The 16644-nt window shown below is 48.3% G+C and overlaps 1 protein-coding gene across 1 annotated transcript; it reads left to right on the top strand.

The window, feature by feature from the left end:
• Positions 1–8866: 8866 nt before the first annotated feature.
• WAS (WASP actin nucleation promoting factor) lies at positions 8867–16287 on the top strand. Its single transcript, XM_055438238.2, has 12 exons — positions 8867–9048; positions 9409–9549; positions 10898–10984; positions 11087–11189; positions 11294–11335; positions 11429–11482; positions 12279–12453; positions 13371–13413; positions 13616–13769; positions 13976–14388; positions 14648–14762; positions 15979–16287. Exons 1-12 carry the CDS (start codon positions 8917–8919, stop codon positions 16032–16034), a joined length of 1515 nt encoding a protein of 504 aa, XP_055294213.1. The 5' UTR covers positions 8867–8916; the 3' UTR covers positions 16035–16287.
• Positions 16288–16644: the final 357 nt, after the last annotated feature.

Here is a 16644-nt window from a genome sequence, read left to right as displayed (position 1 = left end):
AGTTGCCAAACTTAGTCAATTAAATAAAAAACAAAAGGTTTTCTCTTCAAGTTGCCTGTAGTCAAGGTATAAACGAGATGATAATGATGGAACTGGAAAAATTAAAGGGCTGCAGACATAGTGCATGTTATATTTTTGGAGTTTTTTTTAATAAAAAAGTATTTTATTTTATTCAAATAAGCTCATACTTTTATTCATAAGCTAAGATCTCTGTCTTCTTTAATTATATCATTTTGGGGTACATTTCTGTAATAGAGACTATATAGTTTATTACATGTTAGTTTATACCATTACTGCAAGATCCCAAACAAAGACAATGCACCTGTCACTGACTATGGACTCTGAGTGGAGATACTAAATTGAAGTACATATATAACAAATCCAGCCACCATCAGAAAGAAGCATTCAGAGATGACCAAGTGCGCACACTTCAACCAACCCTTTCATTTGTTCTACTCAACACCCCAAACACCCATGCACACACTTAAAACAACAATCTTTCTAGGATCAGAATGGATACGAAGGCCAGCTTGTGTTTTCAGCAGTGGAGGCAGTGCTGGACATAGACTTGTTTCCAAGCAAATTAAGGGAAATTTGTCCTATTTGGTGAAAGCAGAGGACTCAGAGCTCAGCCCTCTTAAAATTGGGAGCACTATGTAAAATTAGCAACAGTCTTCTCCTGGGAATTCCTCTGTGGTCCAGTGGTTAGGACTCTTCACTTTCACTTCTAAGGGCCCAGTTTCAGTCCCTGGCCAGGGATTCCTGCAAGCCACTCAGTGCAGCAAAACAATAAATTAATAAAAAACATAAAAACAGTCCCTTCAGTTTCAGCATGTGACTGACCAAGAGCAGTGAACTGGGGCCTCACTACTCCATCTATATCATCCATATCTATACCCTTATGAACCATGTATTTATTTATAGATATTATATATATTTATAATGTATGTAACTTAGTGACTAAACCATCAATCTATATTTATATTTTAATTTATATGTGTGCATGCATACTCAGTCATGTCTGATTCTTTGAGACCCTGTGGACTGTAGCTCACCAGACTCTGCTGTTCATGGTATTTTCCAGACCAAGATATTGGAGTGGGTTGTCATTTCCTCCTCCAAGAGAATATTGCCCACTCAGGGATTGAACCCACATGTTCTGTGTCTCCTGCATTGGCAGGTGGATTCTTTACCACTGTGCCACCTGGGAAGCCCTTAATTTACATATATAATGTAAAAACTGCAGATTTTAAAGTAGGTAGCTGGCTCTACTGCCTCAGTTCAGTTCAGTTCAGTAGCTCAGTCGTGTCCGACTCTTTCCATGAATCACAGCACGCCAGGCCTCCCTGTCCATCACCAACTCCCAGAGTTCACTCAAACTCATGTCCACAGAGTTGGTGATGCCATCCAGCCATCTCATTCTCTGTCGTCCCCTTCTCCTCCTGCCCCCAATCCTTCCCAGCATCAGACTCTTTTCCAGTGAGTCAGCTCGTCGCATGAGGTGGCCAAAGTATTGGAGTTTCAGCTTTAGCATCAGTCCTTCCAATGAACACCCAGGATTGAACATGTCAATAGTAGCAATCCTATCCCATCTGAGAAGGCCTAATGCTCCAAAACCATCACTTTGCACATTGAATACTGGGTAAAGTGTATTCTCTTAAACACCTTTTGTCAAAGGCTCACTGTTAGGGCTTTTAACTGCTGTAAACTTGTTGCTGAAACTCGGCTTCTGTTCACCAGTGCCAAATAGGAACAAGGAAACAGAGTTCTGGGTTAAGTAGGAAAGAATAGTTTTTTTATTGCTTTGCCAGGCAAAGGGGGCCACAGTGGGCTAACACCCTGAAGACCCTGTGACCCAGCCTGGAGAGGGTAGTAAGGCGTTCCATAGTGTTCAAGGAGCAGGGTGTGATCAGCTCGTGGACAGTTCTTGGATTGGTTGGCATCAAGGTGACATTTCAAGCATTATCAACCTTCTGGTTTCAGGCAGTCTAGGGTCTGTGTTCTTGTGGTCAGCGGTTTTCATCTGGTGGGGGTAGGGTGTGGGGTGTCTGCTTCCTGTAAAAACAACTTAGGAATGTGTATCAGGCCTTTATCTATATCCTTCAGGGAAATGGGAGTTTGGGTGATTCTGTTGTGGCAGAATTATAGTCTACATTGTTACCAGTTCCTTAGCCCAACAGCTAGCCTTTGTTTCTAAATCTTCATATTTCCCAATCATTGACTCAAGTCAGCCTTTTACTTCAAAAGACAAGGCCATAGAGGCTTGAACACAGTTTCAAATTTTGTACCAGTTTTGTCGGGAGTAAAGTTAATGATTTTAGTACATCATATTCAAAGACTACAAGATGTCACTCTGCAATTTATAGTCTTGGGAGAGCCAGACACCCCTCTGTACCCGTCCCACTGTGGCAGAACTTAATTTTATTAAAGTAACTTCTGAGAGTTTTCCTAAACCCATAGAACGCTTTCTATTTTGAGTAAACTAGAGAATAAAGGGAGAAGGCAATGGCAACCCACTCCAGTACTCTTGCCTGGAAAATCCCATGGACAGAGGAGCCTGGTAGGCTGCAATCCATGGGGTCGCTAGGACACTGAGTGACTTCACTCTCACGCGTTGGAGAAGGAACTGGCAACCCACTCCAGTGTTCTTCCTGGAGAATCCCAGGGACGGGGGAGCCTGGTGGGCTGCCGTCTATGGGGTCGCATAGAGTCGGACACGACTGAAGCAACTTAGCAGCAGCAGCAGCAAACAATAAAGGGATGCAGAACCACTTGGCACACTCACTGAAAACCCTGAGAGTGAAAGTCACTCAGTCGTGTCCGTGTGACCCCATTGACTATACAATTCATGGCATTCTCCAGGCCAGAATACTGGAGTGGATAGCCCTTCTCTTCTCCAGGTGATCTTCCCAACCCAGGGATCGAACCCAGCTCTCCCACATTGCAGGCGGATTCTTTACCAGTTGAGCCACCAGGGAAGCCGAGGAATACTGGAGTGGGTAGCCTATCCCTTCTCCAGCGGATCTTTCCGACTCAGGAATCGAACTGCGGTCTCCTGCATCACAGGCGGATTCTTTACCAACTGAGCTACCTAGTGAAGCCCATCGAAAACCCTAGTGGGTGAGTTACAGAATTTACGATTGTATCACCCAGTGCAGCAGGCGTCCTGATGTGTGATCTTACTAACCCTCCAGCAGTAAACACCACCTTCTACCCTTCTACACTTGAGCAATCTGAACCTTTGGGGCGGTATTCGAACCCACCACCCGAAATCCTCAAAGCCGGCTTAAGCGGCTCGGCACACTGGTCTGGCATCCACTGCGCATGTCCCCGAACCATGACCAATGGGAGCCCAGAGCGCGGGAGCGGAGGCGGGGCCATGTTATTCTCTGAACCCGTGCAGCTTCAAAGAATAGCAAGGACGAGGTCATCGACCAATCAGAGCCCATAGCGGTCCTGCTCTCCCCACCCGTAGGCCAATTGCCAGCTCCGGTGCATTGCGAGCGGCTACGAAATTAAGGAATGGAGCGGGTGGTGAAAGCAGTTAAGATGGCTGATACGAGAGAGGCTGAGGGTGGGACCCCAGAGAGAGGCTCGCCCTAAGTGGGTGAGAATCAGGAGATCTTGGGACTAGCAGGATTGCGACACTCCACTCTCCATTAGGGAACGAGGCAGCCATCATATCCCTCCCCCACAAGCAAAATGGTATGTTGCAAGACGGCCACCCTCTCCACAGTGGTACGATCCTGGACGGACTGCTCCATTTTGCGTTCCTCCCCTTTCCCGCAGTCGTCCATTGCAGACTGAAGCGCTAACCCCCTGGGCTCACACTGTCAAGGTGTGGGCGGCCTTTGGGACCCACTGACCAGAAGGTGGACTTTCTTAAGAGTCACACAGACTCGGTTGTGGACCCTGCTGGTGTCACTGAGTGGGAAATAGACAGTTGGGGTCACAGATCGGGGTAGGGGTTAGGAAGTACCCATTTAGGGAGAGTTGGTGGTGATTCTGAGACTGTCATCAGTGTAGGGACTAGGAGGAGACCTTTGGCTGCCTGGCTGCTCTGAGATGAGTAGCGCAAACCCAGAAGGGAAGGAGAGAGCTGGCTGATAACCGTGTTTTCCCATGCAGGTGAGAGGAGCAGAGCAGGAAACGTGGTGGGTGGGACCTCCGAGGTTGATGGGGAAAGGCCCTAGAAGAGTGTAACTGGGCACACACAATGGATCTCCGAGGTGGGCTTTGCAGCACGGAAAAGTAGGGGAAGGGCAGAGAGAAGGTGGCCTTCTTGTCCTGGGTCTCTAAATATCCACCAATGGCGGTGGGACTTGAATGTCTAATGGAGGAGGGTGAGAAGAGGATTGGAGCAAGAATGGGGAGAATGCTAGGCTGAGGGAAGGATAGTGCCTTTATCCAAGTTATTCAGCCATTTCATGAAAACAAACAACATATAATTATAACATGTTAAGCTCTGTTCTCGTCACTTGACATGAATTATCTCATTTAAGTCTTCACAACAGCCTTAACTGCTATTGTTATCCACTTCATGGATGAGAGAACTAAGACACTGAGAGGTTACCAGACTTTAAACAGCTGATAAGTGCCAAAGCCAGGTTGTAAGGCTCGAGAATCTGGCTCTATCCACTGAACAGTTTTTATCCCTACAGGCGTCTCTGCTTTTCTGTGCACACCCTGTCCTCACTCAACCCCAACCAGGACTAGAAATCAGCCCCTCTCCTAAAACATCCCTTTGGCTGTAGCATCAGTGAACAATGCAGATATCTCTGTGGGAGGGTCTGGCTCTTGCACACTCCAAGCTGTTTTTCTTCCCTCCCCCCAGGCAGGGAGGTGAAGAGAGGAGGGGGGCGCAGTGGGAAGAGGGCAATAAGTCACAGCATAGGTAACTAGACCATATAGTGATTATTCAACAGATACTGATTGAGCTTCTGCATGCAGGGTCTTGTGCTAGGTGGTGGGGATATGGCAATGAACAAGACAGACAAGAGTCTGGTTCCTGCCTGCCCTAGGAGTGTGTTTTGGGAATTCCTGGTAGGCAACTTTGGTTACCACAATGATGGGGATGTTTTGGCATTGAACAGGCAGGGGCCTGAGATGCTGGGGGACAGCCCCACACCACCAAGACTTGTAAATCCATGAATGTCCTTCTAGGGTGGTAAAAAGAGGTTTCCCAAAATGTTTCTTATGGAAAGGGTGCATTGTATCCGAGGGATGGGAACTGCTATTTCCTTAAGCTAGTTCTAGGAGACACCCCTCCGTCAAGGGTAGGGAGGACCACAAGGGGCAGGAAGAAAAGGGGAGAAGAAGGACCAGGGTGTGGAAGAAAACCCTCATGTCTTTTCACTGACAGTGTCTTATTACCTACTCAGGACTTAGGCATGGCAATGGGGATCTTTAAGCAATATCGGATCCCCCTGCTCCCCCTGCCTTGAGATTTCCCTAGCGGTTCAGTGGTTAAGACTTCACTTTCCAGTGGAGGGGGTGCAGATTCAATCCTTGGTTGGGGAGCTAAGATCCCACATGCCTCTTGGCCAAAAAAACAAAACATAAAAAACAGAAGCAATATTGTAACAAATTCAAAAAGACTTTTAAAATGGTCCACATTAAAAAAAAATCATAAAAAAGCAATATTCCCCTCAAAATAAAGTAAAATATGCACAAGATATAAACAGGAAAATATCTCTCCATCTGGTGATCCCTGGGAGTTTGGCAGAGTTTGGGGTTGATGGGAGAGCATCAGGTGGGTGCAAGTCATTGGGCTTCTTGGGGGTTCCTGGGTATTCACTGGATTACTGAGAAGTAAGTTAGAACGGCTGCTCCCTGCTGCAGTAGACTGACTTGTGTGGTGAGTATTCAATCCACTTTCCTGCTGGGAACAACTGGAAAAGCTTGATTAGGGTTTTTTTTTTTAATTAATTTGAAGTCCCAGGTGAGCAAATTACCTTTGAGGTCATCACCTCATCAACTACTGTCATCCAGTGCAGAGAAGCATGCGTCGAAGGGAACACATAACAGTAAAATAAACCAGCTCCAGCTTATTAATGCAGGCCAACAGAGCAATTCAATAATCTGAATAAGATTTAAAATGATCATAAAATGATTAATGAATCACTGTATTCCAGGCTGAGGAAACTCATTGTATTAGGGACAAAAATAATAAAAATCTACTTAGGTTTTTTATTTGGAGAAAAATACAAATTTTAAACTTGTCTTCTCCTTAGAAGTAAGAACATGAAATATACAACTTTTACATGTTAATTTATAAAGTCACCAGCAAATGTAGCAGAGGTTTAAAACTCCCTGAAATAGATTTAAAGGGGACAGATCTAGGAGCAGAGAAAGAAGGAAAACAAAAGACCGAAGTAGCAGAAGAATTTCATCCCAGGCCCCATGTGGCATTTTAGAGTTTAGGAACCATTTCTCACAAAACTGGCCTCAGCTTCAACTCTCACAAGCTGTGTGACCTCGGGCAACTTAGCTAAGCTACTCTGGGCCACTGCTTACCTATCAGTAAAATGGAAGCAGCTGAAGCTCTCACCTCCTGGGGTTGTCTGTGCATGTGAAATAAGTACATAAGTGTGAGGCACTTAGAAATATATCAGAAAACACTAAATCAAATTAGATATGAATCCCTCATTCTTTCAAGAAACATTTATTGAGTGTCTAGTTTGTGCCTGGCACACAGTGAGAGCTCAACAAACAATGTCAACATTAGTGAATGCAGTGGCTTTCTCAGGGAAAAACAGGTGCTTGCCCTAGTGAACAGGCTGGAAGGGACTCCAGACCAAGAGGTATGAAACTGCCCGTTGACTTGGAAGCACCACATGCCGGTTGGTGAGCAGAGAAAGGAGGGAGGGAGGTTGGAATTGCCACACCGGAAGTGGCTTTGATGGTGCTTCCCTGGCGGCTCAGACTAAAGAATCCACCTGCAATGCAGGAGACCCAGGTTCCATCCCTGGATCGGGAATATCCCCTGAAGAAGGGAATGGCTACCCACTCCATTATTCTTGCCTGGAGAATTCCATGGACAGAGGAGCCTGGTGGGCTACAGTCCATGGATGGGGTCACAGAGTTGGACACGACTGAGCAACTAACACAAGCGGGTTTGAGCCTTGGCTTGGGAGAGAAGCTTGGCACCTGCAGGCATGGGAGCCATACAGGTTTCCAGGTAGGACTGTGGGTCCCAAGTTGACATGTGCTGTTTCCCTTCAGGTATATGAGAATGCCAGACACACCCCAGATATGCTCAGCTCCCCTCAAGCTGTTGTATGTGTACCTGAAAACTTCACATCTCCAAATGGGAAATAGGTCCAGGGAGGGGTGGGGACCGAGCTGCCATTGTCTTGGGGAAACAGTCTGTCAAAGTTCAAGCTATGCAAGCCCTACAATGCCCTGATTCCCCTCCTGAGAGTGTGCTTGCCTATTTGGACCAGGAGATGCGTATAGGAGCGAACAAGGCAGCGTTGCTGCCAACCACGAAAGCCAGAAACAGCTCAGATATCTGTTAACAGGAGAATATGAATAAACAAATTAGTAACACAATGTGGGCTTCCCTGGTGGCTCAGCGGTAAAGAATCTGCCTGCAATGTCCCCTGCATTGCAGGAGACACAGGAGATGCTGGTTTGATCCCTGGGGGAGTTTGGAAGATCCCCTGTAGGAGGGCATGGCAACCCACTCCAGTATTCTTGCCTGGAGAATCCCGTGGACAGAGAAGCCTGGCAGGCTACAGTCCAACGGGTCACAAAGAGTCAGACACAACTGAAGCGAATTAGCACGCACAGGCACGCATAGTAACACAATAGAATGCTATATAGCAGTAACAGCTACTGCTACAGGCAAATATGAATCTTAGTAATAGAGCAAGCTGTGGAGCATCTTGATGAAAAGTGCACACTAACCAACCTGCCTGGCATGCTAGCTCAGAGCTACTGGGGAAATCATTTAACCACTCTGGGCCCCAGTATCCCTCCATCAAGTGGTAAAAACAGTGTGTGTCCCCCAGGCCAATAGGAGGATTTATATGTGTCAATATTTACAAAGAGGTCAGAAGAGTGCCTGGCACACACGTTCAGTGCTACATGAAATGAATGTTTGTTAGATAAAAACAGAAGGTTGAGGGACTTCCCTAGTGGTCCAGTGGTTAATAATATGCCTTCCAATGCAGGAGGTGCCAGTTTGATCCTTGGGTGAGGAATTCCGATCTGACATGCCAAGGGGCAACTAAGCACTCGCATCACAAGAGAATCCCAAACACCGCAAGGAGAAGCCCTTGCGCTGCAATAAGAGAAGCCCATGTACCGCAAGGAGACTAAATAAGTAAATAAAACATAGAATATTGAGTGGGGGGAAAGACAAGACTCCAAAGATGATACACTTTCAAAAGTCCAGAAGCAACAGCAACTAAATGCGATGGTATGGTAGGGATGGGGAAGTTGAGTCAGGCGTGAGCGAGGTGGGGGTCCCAGGTGCTTGCTATGTAAGTAAAGGAAAAGCTTTAGTGCAATAACCCTTCAGCACCAGAGCCTTGGACCCTGGGCCCAGACTAACTGGATGCTTTGGGGAGGAAGAAGGCCACTCTGCCCAGGACTGCCCCCCGTGGCACTGCAGAAATGCTGCAGTGGCCTATCCCTGACTGCCAGCCAACCAGAGGGAGGAGGGTCCAAGAAAGTCAGAGGGAGATGGGCCCCAGAGAGTAAGAAAGGAGGACAAAAGATGGATCTAACCAGTCAAATGGAGGAGGGCCCCAGTCTAAGGGAGGAGGAGGCCAGGCCTACCGAGGGGCCCCTAGAGGACTTGTTTCCCTTGTGGTTTTTTGCACTTCCTGTTCCCCCGCTCACTGCGGAAGTTCCTCTTCTTACCCTGCACTCAGAGCCCAGCCGGAGAGGACAAGGGCAGGAGGCACCATGAGTGGGGGCCCTTCGGGAGGCAGGCCTGGGGGCCGCGGAGGACAAATGGTTCAGCAGAACATCGCGTCCAACCTCCTCCAGGACCATGAGAACCAACAACTCTTTGAGATGCTCGGACGGAAGTGCTGGGTGAGCTGGGGATCTTCTGGCCCTCCCTGTCTCCCTCTCTTCCTCTTCTCCTCCTCCTCCTCTTCGTCCTCTTCATCTTCCCCATCCTCTCCCTCTCCTCCTTTCCTCCCCTTCCTCTCTCCTCATCTTTCCCATCCTCCTCTCCTTCTCCTCCTCTTCTTCTCCATCATCTCCTCTCAGAATCCACTTACCCCCATTCACCAATCCCAGGAAGAACTCAATGTTCATTCACTTTCCCTCTGGTTGTGGCTCTTCCTTTGGAGCCATGATGGCCACAAGCAAGAAAGGACAAGGTCTGGTTCTCAGACCCTCTGGCTGCCCCTGACTGGATTCCTACGAGTCCTACTCTTCCCCTCCCAGACGCTGGCCACTGCGGTTGTTCAGCTGTACCTGGCGCTGCCCCCTGGAGCTGAGCACTGGACCAAGGGACACTGTGGTGCTGTGTGCTTCGTGAAGGATAACCCCAAGAAGTCTTACTTCATCCGCCTTTATGGCCTTCAGGTGATCCCCGCCCCACCACTGGACAGACAACCATTTTCAACCCATAAACCCAGATCTGTGTCCATAGCCCTGAGCCCTCAGACAAATCAGTGAACCCCCTGAGCCCAGAACCAAAGACTTCATCCAGATGCCAACCTCTGGTTTGTCTTTCTAAGCCTGTGGTGATGACTGACCCCAGAGTCTTCATGTCACCCCAATATTAGTATACCCCCCAAATCTAATCTGTTCCACACTCCATATATATATATACTCCATATATATATATATACTTCCCTGGTGGCTCAGACAGTAAAGCGTCTGCCTATAATGCAGGAGACCCGAGTTCAATCCCTGGGTTGGGAAGATCTCCTGGAGAAGGCAGTGGCACCCCACTCCAGTATTCCTGCCTGGAAAATCCCATGGACGGAGGAGCCTGGTGGGCTATAGTCCACGGGGTCGCAAAGAGTCAGACACAACTGAGCGACTTTACTCACTCACTCATATATATATATAAACACACTATAATATATACTGTATTTTTACCTGAACCTCATATCTATTCGGAACTCCACATTTTAGGTCTCAGAAACCTCCCATCAGTACTCCTGAACTCCAGAATTTTGCCTAGCTTCTAAGTCATAAATATGTTCCACAAATCCCAAACCTAAGTATGCCATTGAATATTCAACCCCAAATCTATCCTTTTAAGCCCACAGCATTGGATCCCAGAACTCCTATATGAAAACTCCTAATCACCTAAATATTGAGGTAGCTCCTAAGTAAAAAACCTATTCCACAAACCCTTAACCTAAATTCTCCAAGCATAAACCCCAAATTCATCCCACTAAACCTATAAAGATAGATCCAGTAGAACCACATCAAGATCCCAGGGTCATCAAATATTGACCAAACTCCTAATTCATAACTCTGCTCTACAAACCTCAAATTGGCTCAATCCCCTCCAAAAAATCTTCCCAAGTCTGTATGTCTGAACCTCAAATCTCAATCCCATCTCCTAATACTGGAACCCTACCTGCCCTAATGAAGGCCCCCATATAAGCGGGGGATTTGGGACAGATTCTCTGAATGGACTCAGTTTCCTAGAACTAGAGTCCAAAATCCTCAAATTCAAGTCCCCATATTCCACATCTGGACCCCAAATCCAAGTTTCTCACTGAAGGGTCTGACTCCCATACTGTACCCTAATCCTCCACATCTGACTCCTAGATTCCCAACTCTCCGGTTCTGAGCTGGAAATCTCCAAATCAGATTTTGGGGCCCCAAATCTGTATACCATGCTCCCTATCTGGAAAACAGAGGCCCTCCACCCAGGGCGTGCCTCGGTGCCAGTGTGCTCCCCCCTCTCCAGGCTGGCCGGCTGCTGTGGGAACAGGAGCTATACTCACAGCTGGTCTACTCTGCTCCCACCCCCTTTTTCCACACCTTTGCTGGAGATGTAAGTGACCACCTAAACCCTGGGCCTCAGTTGGGGTGCAAGGAGGAGAGGGGAAAGGTATGGGGAGATCTGGAAGGCAGCTGACCCCCCAGGCATGTGCAGGACTGCCAAGCGGGGCTGAACTTTGCAGACGAGGGCGAGGCCCAGGCCTTCCGGAACCTGGTGCAGGAGAAGATACAAAAACGGAATCAGAGGCAAAGTGGGGGTAAGGAAGCCTTGGGGAAGGGAAAGAGGTTGAGAAGAAGTGAGAGCAAGAGTGGGGAGCTGGAAAAGCCCCTCTCCTGATTCTGATTTCCTGTCTCTCCACAGACAGGCGCCAGCTCCCGCCTCCACCAGTGCCAGCCAGTGAAGGTGAGTCCTCTAGTGCAAGGAGGAGTAATAAGGGGCTAGCACAGAAAACGGAGGCAGGGTTGTGATAGTTCTCTATCCATTGCATCTTCCCAGAGAGAAGAGGAGGGCTCCCACCCCTGCCCCCACACCCAGGTGGAGACCAAGGGGGTGAGTGCTGAATCTTCCCTGTGTCTCTGGGTGGGCAGGTGTCACCAGCCCCAGAGACACTGCGCTGGCTGCTGGGCCTGTGGGGAAAATGGGTGAGTGGGCCATTGACCCATTTACCTACCAACCAGAGCATGAGAGTTAGAGACAGGAAGATGGTTAGGGGACTCAGTGTGTTAGATGGTCATGGAAGGAGTGGGAGAATGAACAGAGACACAGGTGGGGCGTGGGAAGATAAATGAGTAGATGGGTGGGTGCAGCGATAAATAGGTGAATGAATAGGTGGATAGATGTGTGGGTGGATGGATTGGTGGTGGACAGATGGTTAAATGGGGGCATGAATTGATGGAGGGATGTAGATGTACAGGTGGGTGTGTAGATGTAGGTGAATGGGTATGTGGGTGAATGGATGAATAGATGGATGGATGATTGAGTAAATTAATCAATGAGTGACGGAATGAATTCAACAGTGAATAAATGAATAAGTGACAAAATTTCAATCAGTGGAGAAAGCAATGACTGAAAGAGTGAATGAATAATTTAACAAATTAGTCAATGAGCAGGTGAATAAATGAGTCAATACTTAAGTGTGAGTAAATTAATTAATGAATCAGTGAATGTATGGATGGTGTGCAGGATCTACCCACCCACTTCTCCATACACCTACTTGGAACCTTCACCCACTCCTTCCATGACCATCTAACACAATGAGTCCCCCAACCATCTTCCTGTCTCTAAAGCTTATGCTCTGGTTGGTAGGGAAACAGGTCAATGGCCCAGTCACCCGTTTTCCCCACAGGCCCAGCAGCCAGCCCAGTGTCTCTGGGGCTGGTGACAGTGGACATCCAGAACCCAGACATCACAAATTCACGATACCGTTCACTCCCAGCACCTGGGCCTGGCCCAAGTGATAAGAAACGCTCAGGGAAGAAAAAGATCAGCAAGTCTGATATTGGTGCACCGAGTGGATTCAAGTGAGAACCTCTCTCCAGTGGGCCCATGGATCCTGGGGGTGGGGGAGCAGAGAGCAGGTGGATAGGAGGAGAGCTGAGTGAATGGAAGGATGGGAAAATGGAGGGTATGTGAGAGAGTAGGCAGATGAATGGATGAGTCGGGGGGGGAGTGCAAAGCTAGTAGTAGGGAGAGATACCAAAGGCACCAAGATTGCAAATTTTACAGAGGCAGTCACTCTCCACCGCATCACCCAACTATAATCCGTGACTTCAAGAGTGAGTGCCTCTTTAAATTTTGCTCCCTAGGTAGATGGATGGATGAATGAATGGTTGGGTTGGAGAATAAATGGATGGGTAAATGGGAAGTGGGTAGGTAGATGGGTGGGTGAGCGGTTGAGTATGTGGAAAGAATGATATACAGGCCAATGGGTTCACATACAAGGTGGATGGAGATAGACAGGTTGCCACATATATGGATGAAGGACAATTCAGTGGCTACATAGAAGTGTGTGATTGAATGGGTAGTCAAGTGAGTAAATGAATGGAGAGATGGGCATGTGGGTAGACAGGTGGGTGGATGGACAAGTGTGGGCTAGGACAGATTGGTGGACAAATGGGTAAATACATGTGTGTGGACAGATGAGTGGGGAGACAAATATATATAGATCAGAGGTCTGACAGGTGAATGTGAACGACTAGCTGGACAAATAGATGGGTGGATGGATGGTGGAAAGAAGGATGGGTAGACAGATGGGCACCACAAACTGTGAACCCTCTTTTAGTTTCATAACTACTACTCTCATTCATTCACTTAAGACTCATTCATTAATTCTGGCTCCTGAGAGTCCCTCTGGGCAGGGGAGGGCAGGAGAGCTTCACTAGGAAGGGAGGGAAGGAACAGCCATGGCACTTCACTGGGGTCTCCTCACCTCCCTCAGACATGTCAGCCACGTGGGGTGGGACCCCCAGAATGGATTTGACGTGAGTAACTCCGGAGTCCCCTGGACTCCACTCAACTCCTGCCTACCCTTCCATAGTCCACAGCTCCAGATCTACCCCCAGACCCCATCCTTCCCACCCTCCTCTCAGATCCCTTACTGGGGTGGATGCCATGATAATCTGTGCCCATCCCCTCCCCATCTTATTCCCCTACCCTTGCCGGGGCCTTTTTCCTCCTGGGAAGGTGAACAACCTGGACCCAGATCTGCGGAGCCTGTTCTCAAGGGCGGGAATCAGTGATGCCCAGCTCACCGATGCTGAGACCTCCAAATTTATCTATGACTTCATTGAGAACCAGGGTGGGATGGAAGCTGTGCGGAAGGAGATGAGGCGCCAGGGTGAGCCCCCCTTTCTGGACCCCCCCTTCTTCTCCAACCCTGGTAGCTGATTTCTAAGAGATACATTGCAGGCTCTCAGTCCTCATAGAAACCCCTGTACTGCTGGAATTGGGAGTTGGTCGGTTGGGGTACCCATTTTACAAGTGAGCAAAACTGAGGCTCTGAAGAAAACTATAATAATAGCTATGTGTTGTCTTTCCCCTCAGAGCCACTTCCACCGCCCCCACCGCCATCCCGAGGAGGGAACCAGCCCCCCCGGCCCCCAACTGTGGGGAGTAACAAGGGTCGCTCTGGCCCTCTGCCCCCTGTACCTTCGGGAGGTGCTCCTCCTCCACCAACTCCCCGGGGACCCCCACCCCCGGGCCGAGGGGGCCCTCCGCCACCACCCCCTCCAGCCACTGGACGCTCTGTGCCACCGCCCCCTCCAACCCCTGGAGCTGGGGGTGGACCGCCCATGCCTCCGCCACCACCGCCACCACCACCGCCACCACCCAGCTCTGGGGATGGACCAATCCCTCCTCCACCCCCTCCTTCTCTGGGGCTTGTGGGGGGCCCGGCCCCTGGTGGGGGTCGGGGAGCACTTTTGGATCAAATCCGGCAGGGAATTCAGCTGAACAAGGTGAGGAGCAGTGTGGTGGAGGATTGGGGAACTGTGACTCTGGGGTGTGCTGTGCAAGTGAGGGTGGTAGGGGGCTGGGGCTGAGAGCGATGGGGGTCCCATGATTGGGGGGTTCATTGATAGGGTTGGGAGGTTGGTGGGAAGAGGTGAGTTTCAAGGCGACTAGAGTATGTGGGAGGAGAAAGAATGATGAAGGGGTGGGGAGAAGTGCTCCTCTCACAGGCCCTGAGCCCTCTGTGCTGGATCCTGCTTGCTGCAGACCCCTGGGGCCCCAGAGAGCTCAGCACTGCAGCCACCACCTCAGAGCTCAGAGGGGCTGGTGGGTGCCCTGATGCACGTGATGCAGAAGAGAAGCAAAGCCATCCATTCCTCTGGTGAGAGTGCACCCTCCCTGTGAGCCTGTCATTCAGAGCCCATCCTGCCAGGACCTGTGGCCCTGGTTCCCAGCTAGTGTTGACCTAAAAACACCCCCAACAGCCGCCAGCAATTAGTCCCATCTGTTGATGTGAGAATGAACATGAATCTGTAGCAGTCTCTTTTTTGACAGTGTTAACTGTCATTATGTAACAATAATATGATTAACTCTCTTTGACAATGGTATTAACATTAATCCCATATGTTCAATAGTATTAACATTAGCCCACTATGTGATGATAATATTATAAAGAACCCCTTCTTTGACACTAATATTAACTCTAATGTCATGTGTCAAAAGATTAACTCATTAAGTGACAATATTATAACTAATTCAATCTTTTACAATAGTGTTAATGTTAGTCCCTTAATGTGTCAACAACAGGGCTTCCCAGGTGGCTCAGTGATAAAGAATCCGCCTGCCAATGCAGGAGACGCAGGACATGCGGGTTTGATCCCTGAATCAGGAGGAACCCCTGGAGGAGGAAATGGCAACCCACTCCAGTATTCTTGCCTGGGAAATCCTATGGACAGAGGAGCCTGGTGTGCTACAGTCCAAAGGGTCGCAAAGAATCAGACATGACTGAGCAGAGCAGCTAAAGAGAATTAGCCTCAACCTACTGTGTAACAATAATATAATTAAAGTTCAGCTTTGATAATAATACTGACATCAACCCTGGAGTCTGTTCACACATAGATAAATAGGAATCCATTATATGACAGAATTATAACAAACCTCATCTTTTGACCATGTCATCATCACTAACCCCATTCTGTGTCAACAATATTAACATTAACCCACTATGAAAAAACAACATGGTAACTTCCTCCACCTTTGCTGATATTTAAATCCACTCCATTGAGTGACAAGCCTGTTACAGTAACCCTTTGTGTGACAATAATATCCCAACTAACCACACATTTTTGATAATAATATTAACCTCGACTCCAACTAGAACCTAGACTCCAGCTATAGTCCCTGTCTTGCCCCTAACTCTCCCTCCTCTTAGAAGGTCCCTTTATCCAACACACAAACCTCAGATCTAACTTCCAAGTGGGAGATCTCAGCCCCCAGGGTTTAGTAATCCCAACCTCCCAGACCCTAGTAACTCCTCTCTCCAGGGCTTTTGAACCCTCCTACCCATCCTGAGTTCCACTCTTTCTCTCTCCCTCCAGACGAAGGGGAGGACCAGGCCGGGGATGATGATGATGATGATGAATGGGACGACTGAATCACCACCACCTCCGCTGTTCAGTGCTGGGCTCCCCTGGCAGCCCTCCTCGCCACCCTCCACTTAACTTCCAGGCCCCCAAGCCCCGTTTCTTTCCCACCCGTCCCTCCAATGCTGTTATCTCTGACTGGCTTCCTCCCACACACACTCACCCTAGCAATAGCCAGGGACCTTTTTATATAAAATGTCTCAGTTCTCCTCATTCAAGGATTTTTAAACAAAAATAAAATAACTGTCTTTTTGTTTCTTTAAATCTCAGTTTCTTTACCTATCAAATGTGAGAATTTAGGGTCCTTTTCCCCCAAAGTCCCTTTTATTCCCATTTCATTTGTTTAGCCTTACATAGATATACTTATTCATTCATTTGTTCCCTTGGTCATTTAGTCTGTATTTCTTTGTTTCCTTCTGCCCTTCCTTCTTTCCACAGATATTTATTGCCAGGCACTACTTTGGGGGCTGGGGATAAAGCAATGGGAAACAAACAACAAAAATTCTTGGTCTTGTGAGGTCAACATTCTAGGGCAGGAGATAGACAAGAAACAAGGAATTAAATAAAAACAAAGAGTTACAGATCGTGGTAAGAGCTATGTTGTGCTGAGGGGAAGTGATG

This window comes from Moschus berezovskii, chromosome X (assembly GCF_049115385.1).
Source record: "Moschus berezovskii isolate FMDL1 chromosome X, NW_MosBer_1.0, whole genome shotgun sequence".
In the NCBI taxonomy this organism is placed as follows: Eukaryota; Metazoa; Chordata; class Mammalia; order Artiodactyla; family Moschidae; genus Moschus; species Moschus berezovskii.
Note: the sequence above shows the minus strand (reverse complement) of the source record. Positions and strands in the feature narration are given on the sequence as shown.

What these genes read in the sequence shown, in the direction of transcription:
- WAS (XM_055438238.2), top strand. Translation starts at nt 8,917, where the DNA reads ATGAGTGGGGGCCCTTCGGGAGGCAGGCCTGGGGGCCGCGGAGGACAA. An exon ending in GAATCAGAGGCAAAGTGGGG is followed by an intron (nt 11,190 to 11,293) that starts GTAAGGAAGCCT and finishes GTCTCTCCACAG; the next exon opens with ACAGGCGCCAGCTCCCGCCT. An exon ending in ACCAGTGCCAGCCAGTGAAG is followed by an intron (nt 11,336 to 11,428) that starts GTGAGTCCTCTA and finishes GCATCTTCCCAG; the next exon opens with AGAGAAGAGGAGGGCTCCCA.